Source organism: Eptatretus burgeri, chromosome 7 (assembly GCF_056783735.1).
Source record: "Eptatretus burgeri isolate ZD-2024b chromosome 7, Ebu_testis_v1, whole genome shotgun sequence".
Classification (NCBI taxonomy): Eukaryota; Metazoa; Chordata; class Myxini; order Myxiniformes; family Myxinidae; genus Eptatretus; species Eptatretus burgeri.
The window spans coordinates 12,802,733-12,825,994 of record NC_140967.1 but is presented as its reverse complement, the minus strand read 5'-3'; the positions used below and the strand labels follow the sequence as shown (position 1 = coordinate 12,825,994).

Below are 23,262 nucleotides of genomic sequence, written 5' to 3'. Positions count from 1 at the left end.
CAGTGGTTCATTGGTTCTGTGCTCTCGGTTATACACGGGGGGGGGGGGGGGGGGTAATTTTCCAGCTTCTGCAGTAATACGAAAAAAATAAATAAAGGAAGCATACAAAATACCAAAACTCAAGAGCAAGACGAATATTTGTTAACGCCGGAACCTCCGGCTAAAAATGAAACTAATAATAAAAATCAAAGGCATCAATGGCACTCGTCATAGGTTTTAGTGATGTATATAAGGTATGTAGCACCTATGGAGTAGACCTCTTTCGAAGAGACAAATGGGACTTGTATTTGGTGCAGTGCGTGCTGAGAAGGATACGCATTCTGGTAGAGAGGGTTGCAACGCTTCAGGGCACGGCTGGCATTGATTGCAGTAGATCTCACAAGTGTGGACACCAGCTTCGTTCCTACGATGGCTCCGTCGAACAGGGGTCCAAGCAGAGGTACCTGTAATGTGGAGAGAGTACACAGGTGTATATCACTTGGTGACGATTCCATCTCTGTGGAGTCCTTATGTTATCCAAAATGTTTGCACGATATCAATCTATGCTGCAATCTATGTTGTTATCCAGTTAGCTGAGGTTTCACTGTAATTCTGCTGATTTAATGCTTGAAAATATATCGGGGAGAGTTGCCAGATATTTTTGCTAATCTATATATCATGCAGATGTGCACGCACGTGCACACATCCAGCGCTGTCTTTACCGCAAATTGCCCTGAGTGGATAAAGAGACTAATCACAAGATGTGCGTCACTGTGACATGTGGAGCAGATCAGGTGATCAGGCAGATAGATTGTCCCCTTCAGAGTGGTCATTAGTGAGCCAGATGACTTTTTAACCATAATTTGATTCCGATAACAGTAGTAATCCCAAAACTAGCAGGTCGTCCTCTCTCATTTGAACCCATAACCTCGCCGATGCCAAGTCGTCTTTTCCATTAAACTATATACCCAAAATGTAATCTATAATCAAGATTTTTTTTTTATTTGCAGTACTGTACACAGCTGATAATTACCCCGGACCGCTGGATAACCTGAATACGAAAGAGGTGACAATGAATTGGGTAGATCACAATGAGGACGTCTCCGAACTCCGTCGGGATAATGCCGCGGCGATAATCCCGGCTGTGCTCCGACCACACCACATGCACCTCATCATTTCCTAAATGTCGAAGCTGGGACAAAAATTGAACGAGAAAAGCAATCGGAACAGTGCACAGTGACGATGTCAGAGGAAGAAGGAGCGAGGCGGTAAAGATGAGGCGAGTCAAGATGGGCAGTAACGCACAAGAACGAAGCAAATGGAGGGTGTGAAGGGGCATTTCAAACAAGTGATGGATCAAAGGTAGAAGAAGAGGAAGAGCATTTGATATCAGAAAAAAAAAATTTGCAAGAATCAAAGAAATAATAGTGAACACCTTTTTTGTCAGGGCGTCAGCCTCTTGGCATGGCATGCGTGTGGCCACGTGAAACATGACTTCTAGCGAAGAGGTGGCAAAGTATGGAGATGTAGAGCCATTGCTTCCATTGTGCTGCAGACCCCCCATGAAGCCCTGATGGGAATTCAAATCCACCTATGGTGTGGGATGAAAATAGAAAGCATGAGCACTCTCGCATATGTGCAGCAGAAAACAAACAAGATGCTTACTGACAACATATTTAAACACAGCAGGATGCACCATACATACATACATACACTGGAAGGGAAAGCAAAAACCACATAACCACAAGGGTTTCATCAAAATTCATGCCTTGTTTCAGTAAATGAGAGGTGCTCCACTGTCACGGATACAAACTTTGAAGCGACTCCCAATGTATAAGGATTCGTGAAGTTTTTTTCTATATTCTATAACATATGGAGGGGAAAGAAAAGTTCTGATTGTAAAGTACAAGTTCCATTACAAAGAACTTCAATGCAGGAGGCCATTATAGTAATCGAGTCGGCATAATGGTTGCCAACATATGGTTATTTGTCCATGTTCCATCGTTTTGAAATGCTGAACATCAAGCAAGAAAGCAGCATGCAGAACGTTTTCAAAACGTCTTTGACTCGACTCGGCTGAGGACGTCCCAAGACCCAGGGAGGACGCTCTAACCAGTACGCCACAGTCTGGAATTCATGGATTAAATGAGATTTTTTTTTGGAGTCACTTTAAAGTGAGCAAGCAATACATCAGGAGCCAATCATTTCAGACTAACCCTCTCAAAACAAGACAACTACCAATAATCTACCAATTAGTTTGGAACAGCCATTGCATACTGAGGCTTTCCTCACGAAAGAGAGCGTGTCAGGATTACTTGAACCAAAATCATGATGCGGATCGAGAAATGAATATGTTCATGGCAAAGTTTTGTCAAAAATGAACCTAGTGGTGATAAACCAGTAGCAAAGAGGTTAAAAAAAAATCGTAAATGAATCATATAATTACAGAGCAATTAAATAAACTTCAGATGAATTAGAGCCCACCCACCCCCCCCCCCCATCACTTTTGTATACAGAGTCAAGGATCGTGGAAGAGGAAAAACACTAACACCGAACGCATCAGGATGCAAGAGAACAAAATAAACAGCAGAAAGAAAGGGGGAAACATCAACGGCAGGGTTGAAGGACAAAATGGAGGGAAACTTGGACAAATAATGGGTGTGGGAAGGAATGAGGGTTCGGAGAGGAAGCAAGGGGTGGATAAGGTGGATAGAGAAACAAACTCTCAGGAGGGATGGGTTTGGCTTGGAGATGGGGGTGGGGTGGGGGGGGTGGACGGGGGTAGAAAAGACCATGGCTTTCGATTGGGGTGGGGGGGGGGTGATCAGAGATGGTGGTTAACAGTTGTTTTGAAGACTTAAAGAGGGAAGAATGAGGTTCCACAGGCAGGAAAGACGATGAACGAATGAGCAGAGGTGAGCAGTGATCCTAGATTTTTGGAGTTTTACCAGAAGGAGGTTGATGGTGGACCACATGTGATCTGCAGAAAGTGGGTGGAGAGGGAAAAGCACAGAAAGAGCAGAGGGTAGACGACCAGAAAGGAGGTAGTACAAGACAAAGACCATCACCCTGTTTGCGATAGGAAAGTGATAAGCTCATCAACTCAGTTTCATCAGGGGAGATTCTAATAATAAGTTGCCCAGTCGGTGACTGGCTTTGGAGGCCAACTTGGAAATGTGGTTTGTCCAAGAGAGATTGTGGCTGAGAGTGAGACCCAAGGGTTTGAGTAAATGAACTTCCTCAAGAGGATTGTTGAGAAAGTAGATTGGGGGAAGGGTGGAGTTGTGGTAGAGTGGATGCCATATGGTCCTTTGGAGAGAAAAAGAGGGAGTGAGAGTGTGAGATTTCTCAGAATTGACTGACATATTCTGAGTGTTTGACAAGCTTGTGATTTTGTCTAGGTTAGAAGCGAGGTAAGAAGCTGCTTCCTTCCTCTCTGAAAGATTAGGGATGTCACCACAGAGGGTGGAGTCATCACCAAATCGATACAGAGGATTTTCCAGAGTCAGAGAGATCATTTATGAAGTTCAGGAATATAACTGGCCCAGAACACTGCCTTTGGGGACTCAAGCTTTAACAAGGAGAAGAGACGAAAGGATTCCATTGACACCCACACGTTGGCTACGTGAGTGGAGGAAGTCAGGAATCCAAGAGTGTGGTTAGCCTTGGATGCCTTAAGCAGAGGGTTTGGAGAGTAAGGCAGGATGCCAGACTGTATCGAAAGCTCATGATGCTGTATGTCCAGAGAAACAGCTCTGATCTCATGTTTGACATTGAGGGCCTCCATCCATTGTTGGGAGAGTAGGAGCAGCATATCCAAGTAGAGTGAGCTGGTCTGAATCCAAATTTGTGATCCAAGATTAGGCCATTGGAGAAAAGGAAGGATTTCATATCAACTGTGGTGATGGAATACATGGCCTTGCTGATGACTGGAAGTAAGCTGATAGGTCTGACGTTAAGTGGATCAGCTTTTGCACCTTTTATGTAATGCAGTGACGTTGGTCGATTTCCGAGCATATGGACGATGAACTAGAGCAAATGATAGGGTGAAAAGAGCAGGAAAAGGATGTGCAAGAGCAGCAGAGCAGGTTCAAGAGCAGCCCCTGAGAAGTAAGCGAGGCTATCTCACTTTCGGAATCAATTTGAGTCAAGTTCACCAAAGCAATCTCTCAAGGTTAGTCAGTACACCTGTGATGTCAGTAAATCTACCCGAATTACAAAACCCTTTATCTCACGATAAACATCCTATTGGATAGCCCAGTTTAGATCTGATCCACTGCTTTGGAGTACGTCCTTCCAAATTGCAAAGTAAAATTGTACTTTATTACCCACAAGGGCTCATCAAGCATCAGCTATCAAATGTGAACTATCGGAACAATGGAAATAAACAATGGTGAAACCTAATGGATTACCGACCACAATATCACACAAACAAACATGGTCGAAACCACCCAGATATTTAAGTTACTGGTAAAAAAAACGTGCATGATGCAACCAAACAGTGATTGTTTTTGAGGGTATGCAAGCTTGTTGCCACTAATATTGGTTTCCAGTTTGTCCCAAACAGATGGAAAATAGTCCTTAATTTATTCTCACCTCCCATCCAAGACCTGCCACAAAATTCTCGAAGGCATGGCTCCCACATCCATTGGAAAGTATAGACACTTTATCCTCTTGGCCGTCTGCTATGTAGAACACAGCAATCTTGTGCGTCTCACGGCTACAGAAGAGGGAAAGTTCGGAGGGGTGACATCAGGTACAAATTAGACAGTAGGTAATGAAACTTGACCAGACTTGGTGACACAATGGTTCGATCATCAGCTCAGCGTCTTCGAGGTAGGTGGTTCAAAACCCGGCCGAGTCACACCAAAAATTTATTAATGGTACATTCTGCTTCATTGTCTGACGCTCAGCATTTAAAGGGATAGATCATGGACAAACAATGCTGGGAAGGCAATGGCAAACCACCCAGTATAACCCTTCAGCATAAATTCAGCATAAACGGATGCCTTAAAACTTGTATGAAACACAATATGAACAACGACATGGCACGTTGAATGGACCGAACAACTCTGAGATATATATATATATATATATATATATATATATATATATATATATATATATATATATATATATATATATATGAGATCCATCAGATGAGCAGAGTAAGAGCTCGTTAGTAATTCTCAAATCTTTATTGAGTCACGAGCTCACAGTAATTCTCAAGCAGTATATTGTGCCGCAATGCAGGTGTTAATTCCAAAGCTTATTTCTTACGAGCAAAAATAACCAGTTGCTTCACTGATGGGGTGTTAAGGGGGTTGGCGGAGAGAGAGAGGAGGGAGGGGGGGGGAGAGAAGAGGAGAGGACTGAGGGAGGGGAAGCTAGGAAGAGGAAAAGAGCAAGGATAAAGAGGGGGGGAGGAGAGAAAGGCCTCACAAAGCGTTACTCTACACTGCAGGAGGGAGTGATGTGAGGAGGGGGTGAGGAGTGATGTGAGGGAGTGATGTGAGGGAGTGATGTGAGGGAGTGATGTGAGGGAGGGGTGAGGGAGAGGGAGAGGGAGAGGGAGAGGGAGAGGGAGAGGGAGAGGGAGAGGGAGAGGGAGAGGGAGAGGGAGAGGGAGAGGGAGAGGGAGAGGGAGAGGGAGAGGGAGAGGGAGAGGGAGAGGGAGAGGGAGAGGGAGAGGGAGAGGGAGAGGGAGAGGGAGAGGGAGAGGGAGAGGGAGAGGGAGAGAGAGAGAGAGAGAGAGAGAGAGAGAGAGAGAGAGAGAGAGAGAGAGAGAGAGAGAGGAGGAAAAAAAGATATAAAAGGTGAGGGGTTGAGGTAGCAAAGAGAATCATATGTTTTGCTTAATGACTGAACACAAAAATAAATAAATAAATAAAAACATGTCAGAACAGCTGTACACTCAACAACACAACAGAGTTTGATAGATATTCTGCTGCCACATCTGCAACTACTTTGATATCTCAGTTCCAGAGAATTTGTGGGAACATGAACCAAAAGTAATCACTGAAAACATGGAAGTACCTACTGCTCATGTACGACCTCATGATTCCATGAGGCGTGAACATCGACAACAAAGCATTGCGACTAGATATCATACTTAGGTACAAAAAAGAGAGAAGAAGGCATTGCTAATTGAGGTGTTAAGGTGATTTTGGACTAACGATGCAGAAATCAAGAAAATGACCAAATACCAAGACCTCAAGCATGAAGTCAAAGATCCTGGAAGCTGAAGAATGTCAAAGTTGTACCAGTGATGAAGAAGAAACTCACAGAGAGATATTAAACAAGTACAAATGTGTCCAAGAGCCGCGTCATAAAGGTTTTGTCTTCACCAGAACAAGCAGAAGAAGGAGAACAACGTGGAGCTCTCTTGGAGCCAGCGTTCGCAACGCGACATGGCTAAAAACCATCCCTGGGAATATCACTGCAAACGAACTACAGTTGGAAGCCGTCCTGGGATCAGTAACGATCATGAAGAGAGCCCTCGGCACAAAACTTTGAAAACAGAAAACTTCACAGCTTGGTCCATGAATCGTGACCCCTTACCGAAACAAAGGTGGATACTTTGAGCCCACCTTGGGAGGACTCCATTCCCTATTCTGAAACCCACATATACACACACACGCGCGCATGCACACACACACACACACACACACACACACACACACACACACACACACACACACACACACACACACACACACACACACTTCACTGCTATGGAGGTATATATGTTTTTAAAGTTTAGTTAAAAGGTTTCAAAAGCAAATTAATGCATTACAACCGAATATTTTTAATTATTCTGTTGAAATAATTGTTATTTAGAACAAAAAGTACACGTTCATTGTTGCATAGGACATCTCACAATGCACTGCTTTTTTGAGATGGTGGCACCCAGAAACAAAGGTTGGTCTTGTGTCGGTGTGAAAAAAAATCTGGAGAAATAGAGCTTTCACTTTAGTTCTCATGGATAATACTCAGCACAAATTATGTTCAGATATTTCTGGGAAAAAAAAAAGAAGAGTACAGCTTATACACGAGTGAGTAGGTTTATGTTGTACTCAATAGATTAACAATCATGTCGTACTGTCCTCGGTCATCAGTCAAATAAACCCAGCATAATCATCATTCTTACCCTTTATCCTCGATACGACTCCCCTGGGGGATATGCGAACAGCATTTTTTCTTCCCCTCTGCCCCCCATCCCAATTATTCTGACTTCCCTTGGTGGTGAATAAGGAAGTGTGCATGGTGTTGATGAGTGGTGTGCCTGTATTGGATGGCGAAGCTGCAAGTAGGTGTGGCATGGTCGAGTATTATGGAGGTGTACGGGTGACTTGTTGGTGGGGATGTCTTTTTTTTGAGCAATGCCACATTTATTTCAGCAATACCAACCCATCCCGGAGGGAAGGGAATTGATCCATGGATGCATTTCTGGCTCACTGACATTCATCACCATTGAGGGGATAATGGGTGTGCTGGTGTTGCAAACAAAAAAAGGCTTCAGAAGCCCGCTCACCGATGTTGTGTGCTGCAGTGCAGCAGCTGACGTACTACTTTATTCTCAGGTGGGCAGTTCTGCATGTACGACAGACCGACTGAAAACTGGGAATACATCTCAACAATATGATCTTATTTTATGGCTGCAAAATATTCGTAAACTGTTTAGTGGATGCCCGGAAAGGTCGGATGCATGGCAGGCACCCATTATTTGTCAGGGCCCTTGCAGCCAGTGCTGGTGTAACATAATGGCTCATGGTCACCATTCCGGTGAAGGGGTACCAAGACACACACCGCGCGCACGCACGCATACGCATACACATGCTAAAATTGTACCAGTGATTATTGGAGCAACGACAATGATAAAAAAAGAACCTTACAGAATTTTTTTTTTTAACCTCTGGGAATAGTACTACAAATGAACTGCAGTTGCAAGCTGTCCGGGGCTAGGCGAAGACCCTCAAGAATTCTCGGAGCAAAACCTCGAGAACAAGAAAACTTCCCAAATTGGTCCATGAATCATGATGCCTTACTGAAATGGAGGTGGACACTTCGAGACCTGGGAGGACCCCGTTCCACCTTCTGAAACCCACATACCCGCATATGGACGGACACACACACACACACACACACACACACACACACACACACACACACACACACACACACACACACACACACACACACACACACACACACACACACACACACACTTGTATTTAATTGTGCAGTATCGGCTAGTTCTAAAATCATAATATAATTTAAAGGAATTGCGTAAATTATGTTAATTTCACCCTATCCTATATTCAACTTTATTTAAATTATAAACCTCAAAACACAGTTCCCTCACCTCAAGTAAGAACCTTAAACTGTAAGCAAGCAATTGAATGGTTTCCCAACCGCACGGATCATCAGCTGGGCACCGTTCTTCCTCGAGGTTTTGATCCTTTCAGCCAAGAACATCTCCAAACGGTGGATCCACAACCTCAGGCATGAATACACATCATTATATTACCTACAGTACATCAGTAGATCCACAAGCTTCGTTGTGTCTCGGCAGTCAGTCAACCCATCAATGCAATATCACCATTCAAACATTACTCGCTGGAGAATTGAATGTATTCTTGAGGTTCTGTGAAACATATAGCGGTCCCAAGATAGTTATTTCATTACTATTCGTTTTGGATAGCCTTTCGCATGCAGACCCCCAGCAACAGGCAGCTCATTAGCATATGCACACCTTTTCACATTCAAACTGTGTGCCATTACCCAATGGACACTTCACTTCAACCTTCTCCTGACTCGAACCACAACACCTTCAAACTAATTCCCCCACACCATCGGACCACAACCTAAGCTTGCTTATCATCACCATTAATCGCCACAACCACGATGCTTCAACTACCACAAACCACCATGCCATAACTAACCGCAACGCTACACCAATGCTACCATCGCTCAACCACCACCATCACCACCGACGTTCACCACCTCCCTCTGGACCAGCAGGAGATGGGTGGAGCACCCATATGATTATACATCCTCAGGTCTGGATGTTCTGGCAACGAGCTCAGGGCATGAGTGTACGCTCAGCTCAGTTCAATGTCGTGTGGATAGCCCTAGCGTTCTGCTCAATTACGGCCCTCATTGGGTGTCCAGCACATGCTCATGGCTGGAGAGCGCCACCAAATACCCTGGCGCAATATTGACCTCAGAGCTCCATCTCATGGCAGAGTTTGAGGCGAGTGAGGGCATTTCCGCTGCCAAGGCCTTACATGGGCGGAGCTCGTGTCGGGGTAATGGTCTATACACCAATAAGGGTGCTGCAGAACACCCATCGCTCCACATGTTCCACTCTCAAGCACCGCCCCAGGTAGGGGATTATAAAAGAGCGCTTGGTCCTCTCTTTGCGCTCTCTTCTTCTTCTTCTTCTTCTTGGGAGTTACGGAGCCCAATGGAGGGAGCGAGACAAGCAGAACGGAACGGAACAATGCCAACAGAGCATGGAACAAGCATTATTCGTCCATTAGCAATTACACATAGACTTCTTACATTCACGTTAAGTCTATCTCCTTTCATGTTCTTTGCTTCATTTCCAAAACCCCTCTTTCCCACATATTTATTTTAAAACCCTGACCCACACCTTTACATGGTCCTCTTCAAACATCACTGCACCTAACCGCACCTCCTTCAATCACGCACAGTAGACAACTTCAGTTTTTCTCCCTCTTCGCCCTCCGAAGCGACTGGGAAGTGTGGGCCCGTCGGCCATGCCAGGTATCGGAGAGGTCACACACCTTGCATTGTCTCCATCTTTCTTGTTCTTCTACCTTTCCTTGGGTATGATTCTGATGGCGCCTGTCTTAGAGTAGGTTAACATTGTATAAGCATAATATTGGAATAGCTCTGCCCTGTGTCTTTTGTTCTTTGATAAATATTTGCATTTCTCTTGCTTCACCTGTTGTAATAAACTTGTTTGTATAAATGTGCCCAGTTCGCAGTGTCTTCTCCCCATTAGTCGAGCATAATCCGAACGTAGTGCCAGCAGGGAAGTTTCCAGCAGCATATCTTAGCTTAAATAGAACACATCCACCATCCAGCATGACCACCCCACTTAACTCTGAATCACACTGTCATTCAAATATTCAAACGGTGTTTATAATGGATTTTTTCTACATACTGCCCTGTCTCCTTGCAACCATTGAAAATGGTTATATATATTAGCTGAACTACCTGGCCTTGTTTGGGAAATTCAATGCAATATGTATTTAAATAATTCCTGGATGACAAATTGGGGAATGTTGGTCATATGCTTTTGTAGGAATTACCAATCTTGGGCATTTAATTACAAAATGCACTTGGACTTGTGTCGAAATGCTTCACGTTCTAGTGATGCCCAACATGCTGTCCTGGAGGCTGCTTGGCTTGCACGTTGATCCTCATCCCAAGCTTGTGTCTTCTCTGTAGTCTCACTTGACCTGGAGGCTGCTCGTCTTGCACGTTGATCCTCAAGCCGTGCCTTCGTCTGCTCTGTAGTATGAGCTGACCTGGAGGCTGCTTGGCTTGCACGTTGATCCTCATCCCAAGCTTGTGTCTTCTCTGTAGTCTCACCTGATTTGGAGGCTGCTCGTCTTGCACGTTGATCCTCAAGCCGTGCCTTCGTCTGCTCTGTAGTATGAGCTGACCTGGAGGCTGCTTGGCTTGCACGTTGATCCTCATCCCAAGCTTGTGTCTTCTCTGTAGTCTCACCTGATTTGGAGGCTGCTCGTCTTGCACGTTGATCCTCAAGCCATGCCTTCATCTGCTCTGTAGTATGAGCTGACCTGGAGGCTGCTTGGCTTGCACGTTGATCCTCATCCCAAGCTTGTGTCTTCTCTGTAGTCTCACCTGATCTGGAGGCTGCTCGTCTTGCACGTTGATCCTCAAGTTGAGCCTTCGTCTGCTCTGTAGTCTGAGCTGACCTGGAGGCTGCTTGGCTTGCACGTTGATCCTCATCCCAAGCTTGTGTCTTCTCTGTAGTCTCACCTGATTTGGAGGCTGCTCGTCTTGCACGTTGATCCTCAAGCCGTGCCTTCATCTGCTCTGTAGTATGAGCTGACCTGGAGGCTGCTTGGCTTGCACGTTGATCCTCATCCCAAGCTTGTGTCTTCTCTGTAGTCTCACCTGATCTGGAGGCTGCTCGTCTTGCACGTTGATCCTCAAGTTGAGCCTTCGTCTGCTCTGTAGTCTGAGCTGACCTGGAGGCTGCTCGTCTTGCACGTTGATCCTCAAGTTGAGCCTTCGTCTGCTCTGTAGTCTGAGCTGACCTGGAGGCTGCCCGTCTTGCATGTTGATCCTCAAGCTGAGCCTGTGTCTGCTCTCGAGTCTGAAGTTATTTATAGACTGCCATTCTCTTTGCATCCAATTTGTTTATGCCCATCAGGGTTCTTTTTGGTGGCATTTGGAAGTATGATTTATAATGCAAGGAAGGTAGGTTGAGATAGTTCTCAACAGACGTGTTCCTTGGGAGTTCCAGAAGTGCTCCAACAGGAATCTTACCAATGCTGATCTTCTTGATATTTTTTCATTTATTTATCTAAACATAGCCCTAGACCTTCCTCTGGATGAAAGATGAGTCCATGCAATGTTTGGTTGTACTGGTCCCTGGGAGGTGCAAAGGAATAAACCAAATATACAATCAAACTCTCTGCTTTATACAAAAGATACCAGCAAATACCACCCGTCACTTCGCTGATGGTAATACTAAAGGGGGGGGAGGGAGAAAAAGAGGGGGGGAGAGGGAGAGAGGAGGAGTGGGGGGAGGGAAGATAGTGTGAGGTGAGAGGAAGTGAACGAAGACGTGTGGTGGAGCGTTATTTACGATTCATACCGTCTCATCAAAATGATTCTGTATTGAATAACAGCGAAGATGGAAACAAAATAATGTCTGAAATCAATTTTCTACCGGTCATACTATAAATACCGCCCGGAGACAAACTCCCATCCAAACATAAATACTGCCCAGACACGTCTGCAGCCAAGCTGTCCGGAGACGCACACCGCCCAGAACCACCGTCTGGATATATCCAGAAATGGTGACAGATAGAGAAAGAGAGAGAGAGAGAGAGAGAGAGAGAGAGAGAGAGAGAGAGAGAGAGAGAGAGAGAGAGAGAGAGAGAGAGAGAGAGAGAGAGGAAGAGAGAGAGAGGGGAGGGGTGGAGACGGAGACGGAGACGGAGACGGAGACGGAGACGGGAGGGGAGGGGAGGGAGACGGAGACGGAGACGGAGACGAGGAGGGGAGGGAGACGGAGACACAGAGACACAGAGACACAGAGAGAGAGAGAGAGAGAGACAGAAAGAGAGACAGACAGACAGACAGACAGACAGACAGACAGACAGAGAGAGAGAGAGAGAGAGAGAGAGAGAGAGAGAGAGAGAGAGAGAGAGAGAGAGAGAGAGAGAGAGAGAGAGAGAGAGAGAGAGAGAGAGATATAGCAGAAAAAAATGTTCTTAATGGACACACAGACACAGACACAGACATAGACACAGACACAGACACAGACACAGACACAGACACAGACACACACACACACACACACACACACACACACACACACACACACACACACACACACACCCCATCATTCATTTCCTTATCCATTCTTGTTTTTCATTGTGTATTAGCTCTGTTAGATCAGGTGAAGTGTGAGCAGTTGGTGAACACATACCAATGCCTTGAATCCAGGTTCCTGAGTTCACGAAGAAGCTTTTCGTTTCTGAATAAGAGGTCAAAGTTATTCCTGGAAAAGAAAGGCGATTCAGACTTGTATTAACAATCATGCGCTGTGTCCATATTTTAAAATTTGTATCCTTGGGTCCAATTTCACAATTATTTCTCCACCATTTATCCCTACCCAACGAACAGTAATAATATATCAGACATGACAAGCATTCAGAAAATCTCCACGGTGTTTCAATAGTAACAGTAAACTGAGCAAAACACACGTGTCATGTGTTTGTTGATTTTAAAATTGAAATGTATGCTTGTATACTTCATGCAACTGTTCAATAATAATTTTCAAATTCCAATCTTCTGTGACCTCTGTGATAAGTCTCGTTTTATTTGACAATAAATACTTTTCTCTGAAAGACAGCTTTTCGCACAAGAGGTGTTAAGTTTTTCTTGCCCCGTTTCTTTTGAAAGATTTCCAACATTATTTATGTTCCCTGCATTGCTGGATCTTCAATTTAACTGTTACTTCGTTCATTCGTTGGTATGCAGCACAAGGCTGTGGGGTAGCATCATTGGCTGAGGACGTGACCGTGCCGTTGATGCAGTGCCTTCTGGTTCTGTTCTTGTGTATGGCAGCTTGGCTGCCGGGTAGCTATAATTTCTTGGAAGCACGGCTGTGCCGTTGATGCAGTACCCCTCTTCCAGTACACTGGTACTCATTTAGCCGACCTCAGAAGGATGACAGGCTGAACCAACCCCACTTGGTGTAAATTCAGCAGCCAACAGGACTCAAACTCAGGACCCTGAGATCCTAAGCCAGCCACCCTCGCTGTTAAGCCAACACCAGGATCAGAGATCCTAAGCCAGCTACCCTCGCTGTTAAGCCAACACTAGTGCCTTCTGATGGTGAGGGCAGGAATTTGGAATTTGTTCAGGGTGTCGGCGATGGCTCGCCTACTCTTTGCAAAGGACACCGTGGGATCTTTAACATTCACCAAGGAATGCTGGCAGACGGGACGTCCGTTTAATGTCCATCCCAGGGACGGCACACATATTGATGAATCACCCTGCCTGTGAAACACTGGGATGACAGTTTACAGCCGGCTCAGGATTCAAACCCAGGCTAGACAACTTTGAGGCCAGTGTGCATACCTCTAAGCCATCCTGTCAGCCCTATACTAAGACAACTACAACCACCATACCCCCATATGAAAATCTTCTTCTTCTTCTTTCGGCTGCTCCCGTTCGGGGTCACCACAGCGGATCATCCGTATGATCCGCATAGTGATTTGGCACATGTTTTACGCCGGATGCCCTTCCTGACGCAACCCTGGTCGCCTCTTACGACGCAGGGATATGGTACACCTATTTTAACTGGGGTATACACCGGCCCAGTACATTGGTACTCACTTCGCCGACCTCAGAAGGATGACAGGCTGAGTCAACCCCCTGGTGTATTAATTCAGTGTCCCAACGGGGCTTGAACTCAGGACCTTTTGGATCCCAAGCCGCTGCCCTAACCACTGCGCCAACACCAGGCTCTCATACCCCCATATGAAAATAAGGTAACCTAAATTTGCCTTGTCAAATAAATATAGGAGTGCCAAAAGCATTCAACTTAAACATTTATTTTTTTTCTCTCGTTAGTGTGTGACGCTTGTGGAGGTTCTTGTACATCAATGACATGGAGGACAAATGCATTAAAAGACACTTGCTTGATTGAGCAGTATTTTGAGAATATGTAACTTGAGATTTTGTTATCATGAGCTATGCACTCAGATGGGAACATGAAAACAGAATGACCGCTCAAAAGCCTACTTTAACCATTCACCTTTTGTTCCATTCAAGAAGACCAAGGTCACTGAGAAGAATGCGAGCATAGAGGAATGGTGAGAGTGTATCTTCATGTTGGAGAGAAATTGTCTGAGACTCAGTCCAGTCCTCTGGAGGGTCAGCACTTTGCCCAATGTTCCACTCATGCTCTGCTTGACACTGTCGTTCCAGTGTCTCAATAAGCGCCTGCTCGTCTTGTGCTGAAAAATGGGGGTGTGTTTCAGGGGCAGGTTTGTGTAGAGCAACACCAGGCCCATAAGGAAGGCACTCAGGGCTGCTGGAACCAATATACTGCAACAGGTCATCCAGAACATCATCTTGTGCAGCAACTGGCTCATCCAATTGCCAAACGTTCTCCGGGATGTTTTGTCGATTTTCATCATTAACCCGTGTTGAGCACTCATGCTTCACACATGGTGGGATCAACAACGTTGTTGGAAAGAATGTTCCCTCGGCATGGGCTGGCCCAAACAGCCTCACTGCATCCCAAACATGCTTCCCAGATGCGTCACGCGTGAGCAGTCGAACCCGATGGTGGCACGGTCGCAGCAGAGAATCCACGATCGCAGCAGACGATGGTGGATGTGACTCACTGGAAAAGACGTCTGATGTTGCACAAATCGATCCAGTCCTTGCACCAGATGTCATCAAGCCAAGTCGTTCCTTCATGAGCAGATCATCTCGATTGATGTCTGTCGATTGTGTTAACTCCATTACTGACAGTAGTGTGTCCACTCTGCTGCCGTTGGTTAATACGAAAATCTGCATGTGTGGTGACTCTAGAGTCTCTGTCCTTTGGGTCTCGTTTTCTTTTGAGAGGGACTGCTCGCTCAGAAGGCTGTCCTGTAGGGCTGGTCCTCCATCCGCCAAAGGGAAGTGCTCAAGCAAGGTTAATAAATGAGTAACTGCAGCACGGCCAGCATGCACCAAAAGGCCTCGGGGAACTTCTGCAGAGTCTAAGGCACACAGGAAGCCACAAGTCAGGATCAAGGTAACGTCATGAAGCTTGCATAGGTACGAGAGAGCAAAAGAGAAAATGCACGGTTTTCTCCATTATTTTGAATCCAATTGAAATCCAAATTGAGCCGTTATTAAATTCATACACAATGAGTAAAACGCTCGTGATTATTGAGAAAGGAAGAGTTAAGATGGAGGACTTGCATGATTTCATCGAAATCACCTTTGCATGACCCTGCTAGGCATTAGGCTTTGGAAAGAAAGCACACCATTTCGGCTTCGAATCGAGTTAGCGTCATTTACAGCTGCTGCAGGGCAGCAAGTCAGTCCCATTTCGAACAGCATCAAGTCGTCTGCCTGGCAGTTTCTGTTCATGCTAGTTTCCATGATAAACTAAAAAGGCCTGCTGGCAATCCAGATGCCTCAACGAATAGGAAGTAAAACAAAAATAAATTAAAAAATAAAGAGCTGTCTCAAAACTTCCAGGGTATCAAAACCATTACAACCTGCTTACTTCTTCCGATATGAACACTGCACGACTAGACAGGAAGGAATGCAGATAGATGCACGGTGGCTGTGCAACAGTGCTTCATTGACCAATGCTGATCTTCTGGTAAACACTCACTGCAGATGATGAGTAACAAAACAAGCGTTTTTGATTTATAAGCAATTAACAATTTTCTTGGCAAACAAAGAAAGCAAAGGGATGCACATGAAAAATAGGAGGAAACAAATACTCAGGCACATCACAGAGGTACTAGCACTAACTCTTTCAGTCTCTCTCGAAGTATCCAATGCAAAAAAGTATCCAACTTTGGCCCACACTACCCGACTGTCACTACATTGATCTTTCGTTCTCTGTCAATTCACTCCTCCATGAGCCTCAATTCTCCATTAGAAAAGGACAAATGGCAAACAATATCTCCACAGAGCATGGCTAATCCTAAGAACCCAAATCAAATCTCTCAATCGAGTTGATCAAGAACTTCGATTTTGGCTCTTGGAGAGAGGTACATTTTCAGGATTAGCCACGTGCTGCACAGATATGCTTTGCCATTGGCCCAGTGTTGCGATGGAGTTGTGGGACAGTAAAGTGACCACAAGCACAAAAAAAAAGAGCAGGACATCTAAACAAGGAAACTGCGAACTGTTCACAAAACATTCTTCCGAAGATGTGAAAGAATGTGGTGGCCTCATGGAGTAGAATCAGGTGCAGTAAATCGAACAGCAAGCCGTGCTTGGGCATGCGAGTTAAAAACTGAATCGATCACCGACATAAATTGGTACATGAGTACAAAGAACGCAATCTGGAACCTGCACCCTGACCTCGTCTTGCCAGGAAATGCCAATTTTTTTTTTTTTAAGTGTGATGACAAAATGTGACATCTGAAAGAGGAACACCAAATAATACAGCCCCAACAATTGCAAATGATAAAAGAGAATGAAAAGAGACCAAAAGAAAGAGAGCATGACAAAAGAGTCATGAATGAAAAATGAAAGGTAAAACATGTGGACACACCAGAAACAGATAAGAAAACCTCACGAGGATAACAAAAAACAGCAGCCAAATTGGGATGGAGAATGAGTGACATGAACTGCTCAAAAATCCAGGACAGCACATGAAGGACTTTAATATAACGGCAAAATGGAGTCAATTAAGTTCATGGTGATGTTCCACAAAGGCTAAGGCACTAGTCACCTCCTCTATGGATACAAAACATTTAGTTCAAAACAACAGGGGCAGGAGCATTGTGTGTGTGTGTGTGTGTGTGTGTGTGTGTGTGTGTGTGTGTGTGTGTGTGTGTGTGCGTGTGTGTGTGTGCATCAAAAGTGGTGTGTTCTAAGATAAGGAATACCCTGCTGGCACTATACTGGGATATTAAAGATGAACTCCAGAGAAAAAGCTCGATAGCAAGCAAACTACCAACTGAGCTGTAGTTCTTACTCATGGTTTTGGCAGGTAGTGATGGTCGTCTGTGATCAATGGAATATGAGCTGGGACAAGAGAAACCACTCCCCATCCAGCTCGTCGAACAAGCATACTCATACCATGTCAGCATGTGTGACCCGTACACACAGGCATACAACACCTGGAAGCAAAAGGAGTCTGTGTTACGGAGGAAATGATGACAATAATTTCGACTGAACCAGTTGCTCACATGAATTAGTTAACCATTTGAACCCTGAGCTCGTGGAACTTTCGGCCCCCCCACCCTGGGCTCCCTGGAGAAAAATCTGGCGACTCAGGTAGATGTAAGTTTGAATAGCGGCTGGTAAAACGGCCACAAGGGTTCAAGAGGTTAAAGACTATGAAGATCATCCCAAAAGTTGTGTCACCCCACCTACATAATAGACATAGTGCGAAGGAAGAACTAGTTTTGCTCGTGAAGGCGAGTGTCAATCTGCATTAGTGGATAGGTGAACCAATGGATGGCATCATCAGCATATTGATTGAGGTACGCCAACCACAGTGGAAATCAAGCAGAACCTCATGTTTCAGGTGTTAATCCTATTTTGCTCCAACGAAGGGTTAACGCCCGAAATGTTGGCTTCTCCTTGCTTTGCACGACTGTTCGCATACCTCAATCAATGTCCTGTTGATTTCATCCAATAGACATAGTACCACTGACAAACTTTATTCATGTCATATTCTACATCATAAAATTTGTCCGGTGGTCAACCATTCTTGATCCCAGCATGGAACCATTTCTTGACTAAATTGTCCGTGATGCAGTCAGTGCATGTGGCTGAGTTAGCCTCTTCACAGCAGATGTAAAACGTCTCCAACTTGGTGGATATTTTCTTTTGCTTTCTACAAAATCTTGGTATCCTTCTGGATTTGTCTTATTTTGTTGAAACTTTCTCCCATGGCCAAATCCTTTGTAATAGATGCCTTTATTTTAATTATTGAACATAATTAATTTGAGAAATGTGATACTTTGACGTGTCAGTGAATAATGAGATATTATACACGTAAATGTGCAATTATCGAGACAAGTCACAAGTGGGGTCACATATCCTTTTGGGATGACTCTAGTACACAGGAAGGAAAGGGTTCAAGCAGTTTGACAGACAACAATGTAAGGACACAATTTCACAGGAATGACTTCTTATCTCCTTGCTTTGAGGCTAGATATCAAGTTTTTTCGCAAAGTTTAGGTGAAAAGTCCACACAATTAATTTCACATGTTTATTTTATTCAATGAAGCAAATGCCAATAGAAAGAAGAAACGAGAGCGAAGTCGAATGAGCACCATCGCAAATCCCCATGCTTCCCACCTAAGGCAAGGTTGAGAGGGAAAAAGTTTCCACCAGGAATTGACTCGACATCAAATTTTGAGATAAAAAACTTTATTCCCATTTTGACCTCCGTGACCCTACGTCCCCACCACTTGGGGCATCAAGCGGGGATCAAACAAAAATAAAAACAATCGTTTCATTTTTTAAATGTGTTTGCCAATGTTGATTTTAGATACAAAGTTTCATGAAAAACGTTTTAAAATGTACCTGTAGTTGCATTTTTTTGGTATCTGACATTTTGACAATGCCACAATGGTATGGGGCCAATATGATACAATTGTTGAACCTTTGTGTTATGGGGTGATCAGAAATACCAAGTTTGTGGAACGACAGCGGCACACAGACGCTCGAGGAACGACAGCGTCGCACAGATGCTCATGGAACGACAGCAGCGCACAGATGCTCATGGAATGATAGCAGCACACAGATGCTCGTGGAACGACAGCGGCGCACAGATGGTCGTGGAATGACAGTGGCGCACAGACGCTCGTGGAATGACAGCGGTGCATAGATGCTCATGGAATGACAGCGGCACACAGATGCTCGTGGAACGACAGCGGCGCACAGATGCTCGTGGAACGACAGCGGCGCACAGATGCTCGTGGAACGACAGCAACGCACAGATGCTCATGGAACGACAGCGACGCACAGATGCTCGTGGAATAGACAGCGGCACACAGATGCTCGTGGAACAACAGCAGCGCACAGATGCTCGTGGAATGACAGCGGCACACAGATGCTCGTGGAACGACAGCGACGCACAGATGCTCGTGGAACGACAGCAACGCACAGATGCGCGTGGAACGACAGCGACGCACAGATGCTCGTGGAATAGACAGCGGCACACAGATGCTCGTGGAACGACAGCGGCGCACAGATGCTCGTGGAATGACAGCGGCACACAGATGCTCGTGGAACGACAGCGACGCACAGATGGTCGTGGAATGACAGCGGCACACAGATGCTCGTGGAACGACAGCGACGCACAGATGGTCGTGGAATGACAGTGGCGCATAGACGCTCGTGGAATGACAGTGGCGCACAGACGCTCGTGGAATGACAGCGGCACACAGATGCTAGTGGAACGACAGCGGCGCACAGACACTCGTGGAACTACAGCAGCGGACAGACGCTCATGGAACGGCAGCAGTGCACAGACGCTCATGGAACGACAGCAACACGCAGATGCTCATGGAACGACAACACGCAGATGCTCGTGGAACGACAGTGGCGCACACATGTTCGTGGAACGACAGCGGAGCACAGATGCTCGTGGAACGACAGCGACATGCAGATGCTCTTGGAACGACAGCGGCACACAGATGCTTGTGGAACGACAGCAGCGCACAGACGCTCATGGAACGACAGCAGGGCACAGATGCTCATGGAACGACAGCGGGGCACAGATGCTCATGGAACGACAGCGACACGCAGACACTGATGGAATGACAGCGACACACAGGCGCTCGTGGAACGACAGTGACACACAGGCGCTCGTGGAACGACAGCGACACGCAGACGCTCGTGGAACGATAGCGACACACAGACACTCATTGAATGACAGCGCCGCACAAACGCTGGTGGAACGATAGCAACAAGCAAGTTGGTTGGCCAGAATGGTGCTAACATGACACAATACTCATGGCGCAAAAGCAACATACAAAAAACATAATCCCACTCCATGAATACTGCCATGTATATCAAATGAAAGAAATTTCACCTTGAACACAAAGCACAGCAGGGAGGATTGTGTTCTGGTTCCAAACTCCTTGATATTTGACTCGGAGAGCAGTGTGGAACGAGGCACAGCCATGCACCAGTCTACCAGAGTTGACACCAACGAAGCCAGGAACTGATCATGCCAACAACATCAATTCCAGAGGGGACATTACATTGTGATTTCTATTTTTTCAACAACTCATAACTCATATTGTCATGACAAATGTATAAACGCTTTGTTGTTTCTTTTCCAAAGTTTCGTTTCATAAGCTGCCAATTTTTATCCTTGATCCTGAGATTTTTTTCTCAATCGCTCAATCATTTATTCCATTTTTTTTTTTTTTTACATGAAGGTGCTCATCAGCATCTGTTGGTAACTCCGCTATTTCGATTTCTGATATTGTGTACCTCCCAACATGATCCATTTTTGGGATTGTTATTTAACAATATGAATGGCAGGATGGTGCAGAGGTAGTGCAATTACATTCGAGCTGTCTATGCGGGGTTCGATTTTTGACCTCAACACAAACCCTCGGATCAGTGCTTTGTAGGCAGGGTGCTGCATCACAGTGTGCTGCCCAGAGGATGGAGATTAAGATGGGGACCAGTCTACTAGCATTAGATGGTTGAAATTAAAGATCGCAACTTGTCTTCCACAAAGAGTAGGTGAGTTATCGACAGCACCCTGAACAAATTCCAAATTCCTGCCAAAAATAAATCGGCTTCAGTCAAAAAGTCAGGTCTCCGTTCCCGAAAGAGGATCAAACCTCCCTTATGGTTGACCCCACAAGAAGCTGGGATCAAATGGAGTAGCAGCAGCAGTCACAGTAGTATCCGTACACCATATAAGATGTGTTGTGTGACATTCATAATATTATGTGACATGTTTCACACATTTTGAGATCAATTATTTCCTTGTTCTAAATCTGTGCATTTTTCGCTCATCCTGGATCAACTTTTGTTTTGTTTTTTTTTAAACATGCTGTATATGTGATTCTTTTATTTTTTTTTTTATCTCACCTTTACACATAATCCTGCACTTTATAATGAATTCTAACTATTATGTTTGCATCTTTGGTAGTGGAAGCACTAGCGGCTGTAAAAACCATAAAACATAGCATAGATCCAAAAACCATGAAAACTAGAGGCCCGGAACTTTGAATGCAAACTAAGGGTACTCCAAGGGAGTGCTTGAATGAAAACTTGGTACTTGGGTAAAGTTAAACACGTCTTTTGAATATAATTAATGGGCTTATTAAATTAAAACCAAAAACAGGCTTCCCCTTGGTCAGCCCACGTTCATCTTGCAAAGGTCTTCATTCGCTATTTTGTTTCAGCCCACTCAAAAAGCCTTGGTGTGTGTGTGGTCGTATGGCAGTTTAGCTGCTCGGGTAGCTATCATTTCTTGAAGCGCGACTGTGTCGCTGATGCAGTGCCCCTCTACCAGTACACACACACTGGAACTGGTACTCATTTTGCCGACCTCAGAAGGATAACAGGCTGAGTCAACCCCCTGGTGTATTAATTCAGCGGCCGACGGGGCTTGAACTCAGGACCCTAGGATCCCAAGCCACTACCCTAACCACTGCGTCAACACCAGGCTCTAAAAAGCCTTGGTGATTTTCCACGATAACCTCTCATGGACTAATTAAAGTATATACTCAAAATCTGTCTTCAGATTTGAGGATCGCAGATGGTGGACTAAATAACTGTCCAAATCTGGAGTGAAATCTGAAAATTTAAAGAAATCACCGATTCTTACAGCGAAGCATATTTATGGATTTACTTCAAGCAAGCAAGGCTGTTATTTCTCCTCCTCCATATTTACAGATTACTAAAGCATTAAACGTAAGTTATTCTACTGTTCGGAGAATTATATTGAGTGAAGAAAAGATTAAGCAATGTACCGAAAGTGTAACGTCATCGAGTGCAATGAAAATAATTACGATAAAGCTCTCAACATTGAATGCCTGATCTTCGACGTCTAAATCGATGATTGCTTGCAAAGCCAAGTCAATCAAGGAGTCCTTATCAACCGTTTCATTGGAATGCTTAAGCCACTGGGTGAGTGCTCTAAAAGCATTTTAGTAATGGCTGCATACTCCTCTGAGCTCCGAAGGTTAATCACACCAAAACTTTAAACACCTTACTAGGGGTTTTAAACAGTCATTTTCTCACAAGGTGGGAGTCTTGAAGGAGGGGTGGGAGGAGGCAGGGGAGATGAGAGTCCGGAGGGAGGGGTGTGATGTGAGGAGGCGGGGGAAGGGGTGCAGTGGGAGTTCGGAGGGAGGGGTGAGGGGTGCGAGGAGGAAGGGGAAGGGGTGGGTGGAGTGTACCTTTGTTAGTGCAGTAATAAAGTTTGTTTTGTTTGATTTGTTTGACAACAGTCAAATGTCAACCATCACATTGGGACCATTGAAAGTGTTGTCGTGCCAAATTGATTATTCCTTCCCATGTGTTGTACTCCAAACAAATGCTCTTTTTCCTCTCAGTCTTGCTTAAACCTGGGAGGTAACTCTTCTTTTTGAATTCCCATTTAGTTGAGATCAAAAAGTGAATGGTATTGGCTGCAAGATCCACTCATGGGTGAATCACATATTTGGCATCGCGCTTATAAATTACCTCGCCTCTCTTTTGAATTAATTTCACAAGGCCTTTGCCCTTCAGGGTTCTCAAGTCTAAACTGATCCTGACAATGCCCCAATGAGGATGAAACTGGCTGAGTTGGATACCTGTTGTGTTGCT

General features: G+C 45.0%; 1 protein-coding gene across 6 annotated transcripts in view; it reads right to left on the bottom strand.

The window, feature by feature from the left end:
- The window catches only part of LOC147022689 (ral GTPase-activating protein subunit alpha-1-like), a 226,012-nt gene that overhangs the window by 29,743 nt on the left and 173,007 nt on the right, over window positions 1-23,262 (bottom strand). For 5 of the 6 annotated variants that reach the window (XM_085887470.1, XM_085887471.1, XM_085887468.1 and 2 more), the window contains 8 exons: window positions 20,519-20,650; window positions 17,444-17,588; window positions 14,540-15,497; window positions 12,704-12,775; window positions 4,576-4,699; window positions 1,415-1,570; window positions 1,013-1,171; window positions 316-443 (listed from right to left, as the gene is read on the bottom strand). In XM_085887470.1, the coding sequence (XP_085743596.1) occupies window positions 316-443; window positions 1,013-1,171; window positions 1,415-1,570; window positions 4,576-4,699; window positions 12,704-12,775; window positions 14,540-15,497; window positions 17,444-17,588; window positions 20,519-20,650 (1,874 nt within the window). The remainder of the gene's footprint in view (window positions 1-315; window positions 444-1,012; window positions 1,172-1,414; window positions 1,571-4,575; window positions 4,700-12,703; window positions 12,776-14,539; window positions 15,498-17,443; window positions 17,589-20,518; window positions 20,651-23,262) is intronic. The other variant, XM_085887469.1, reaches the window with a different exon arrangement.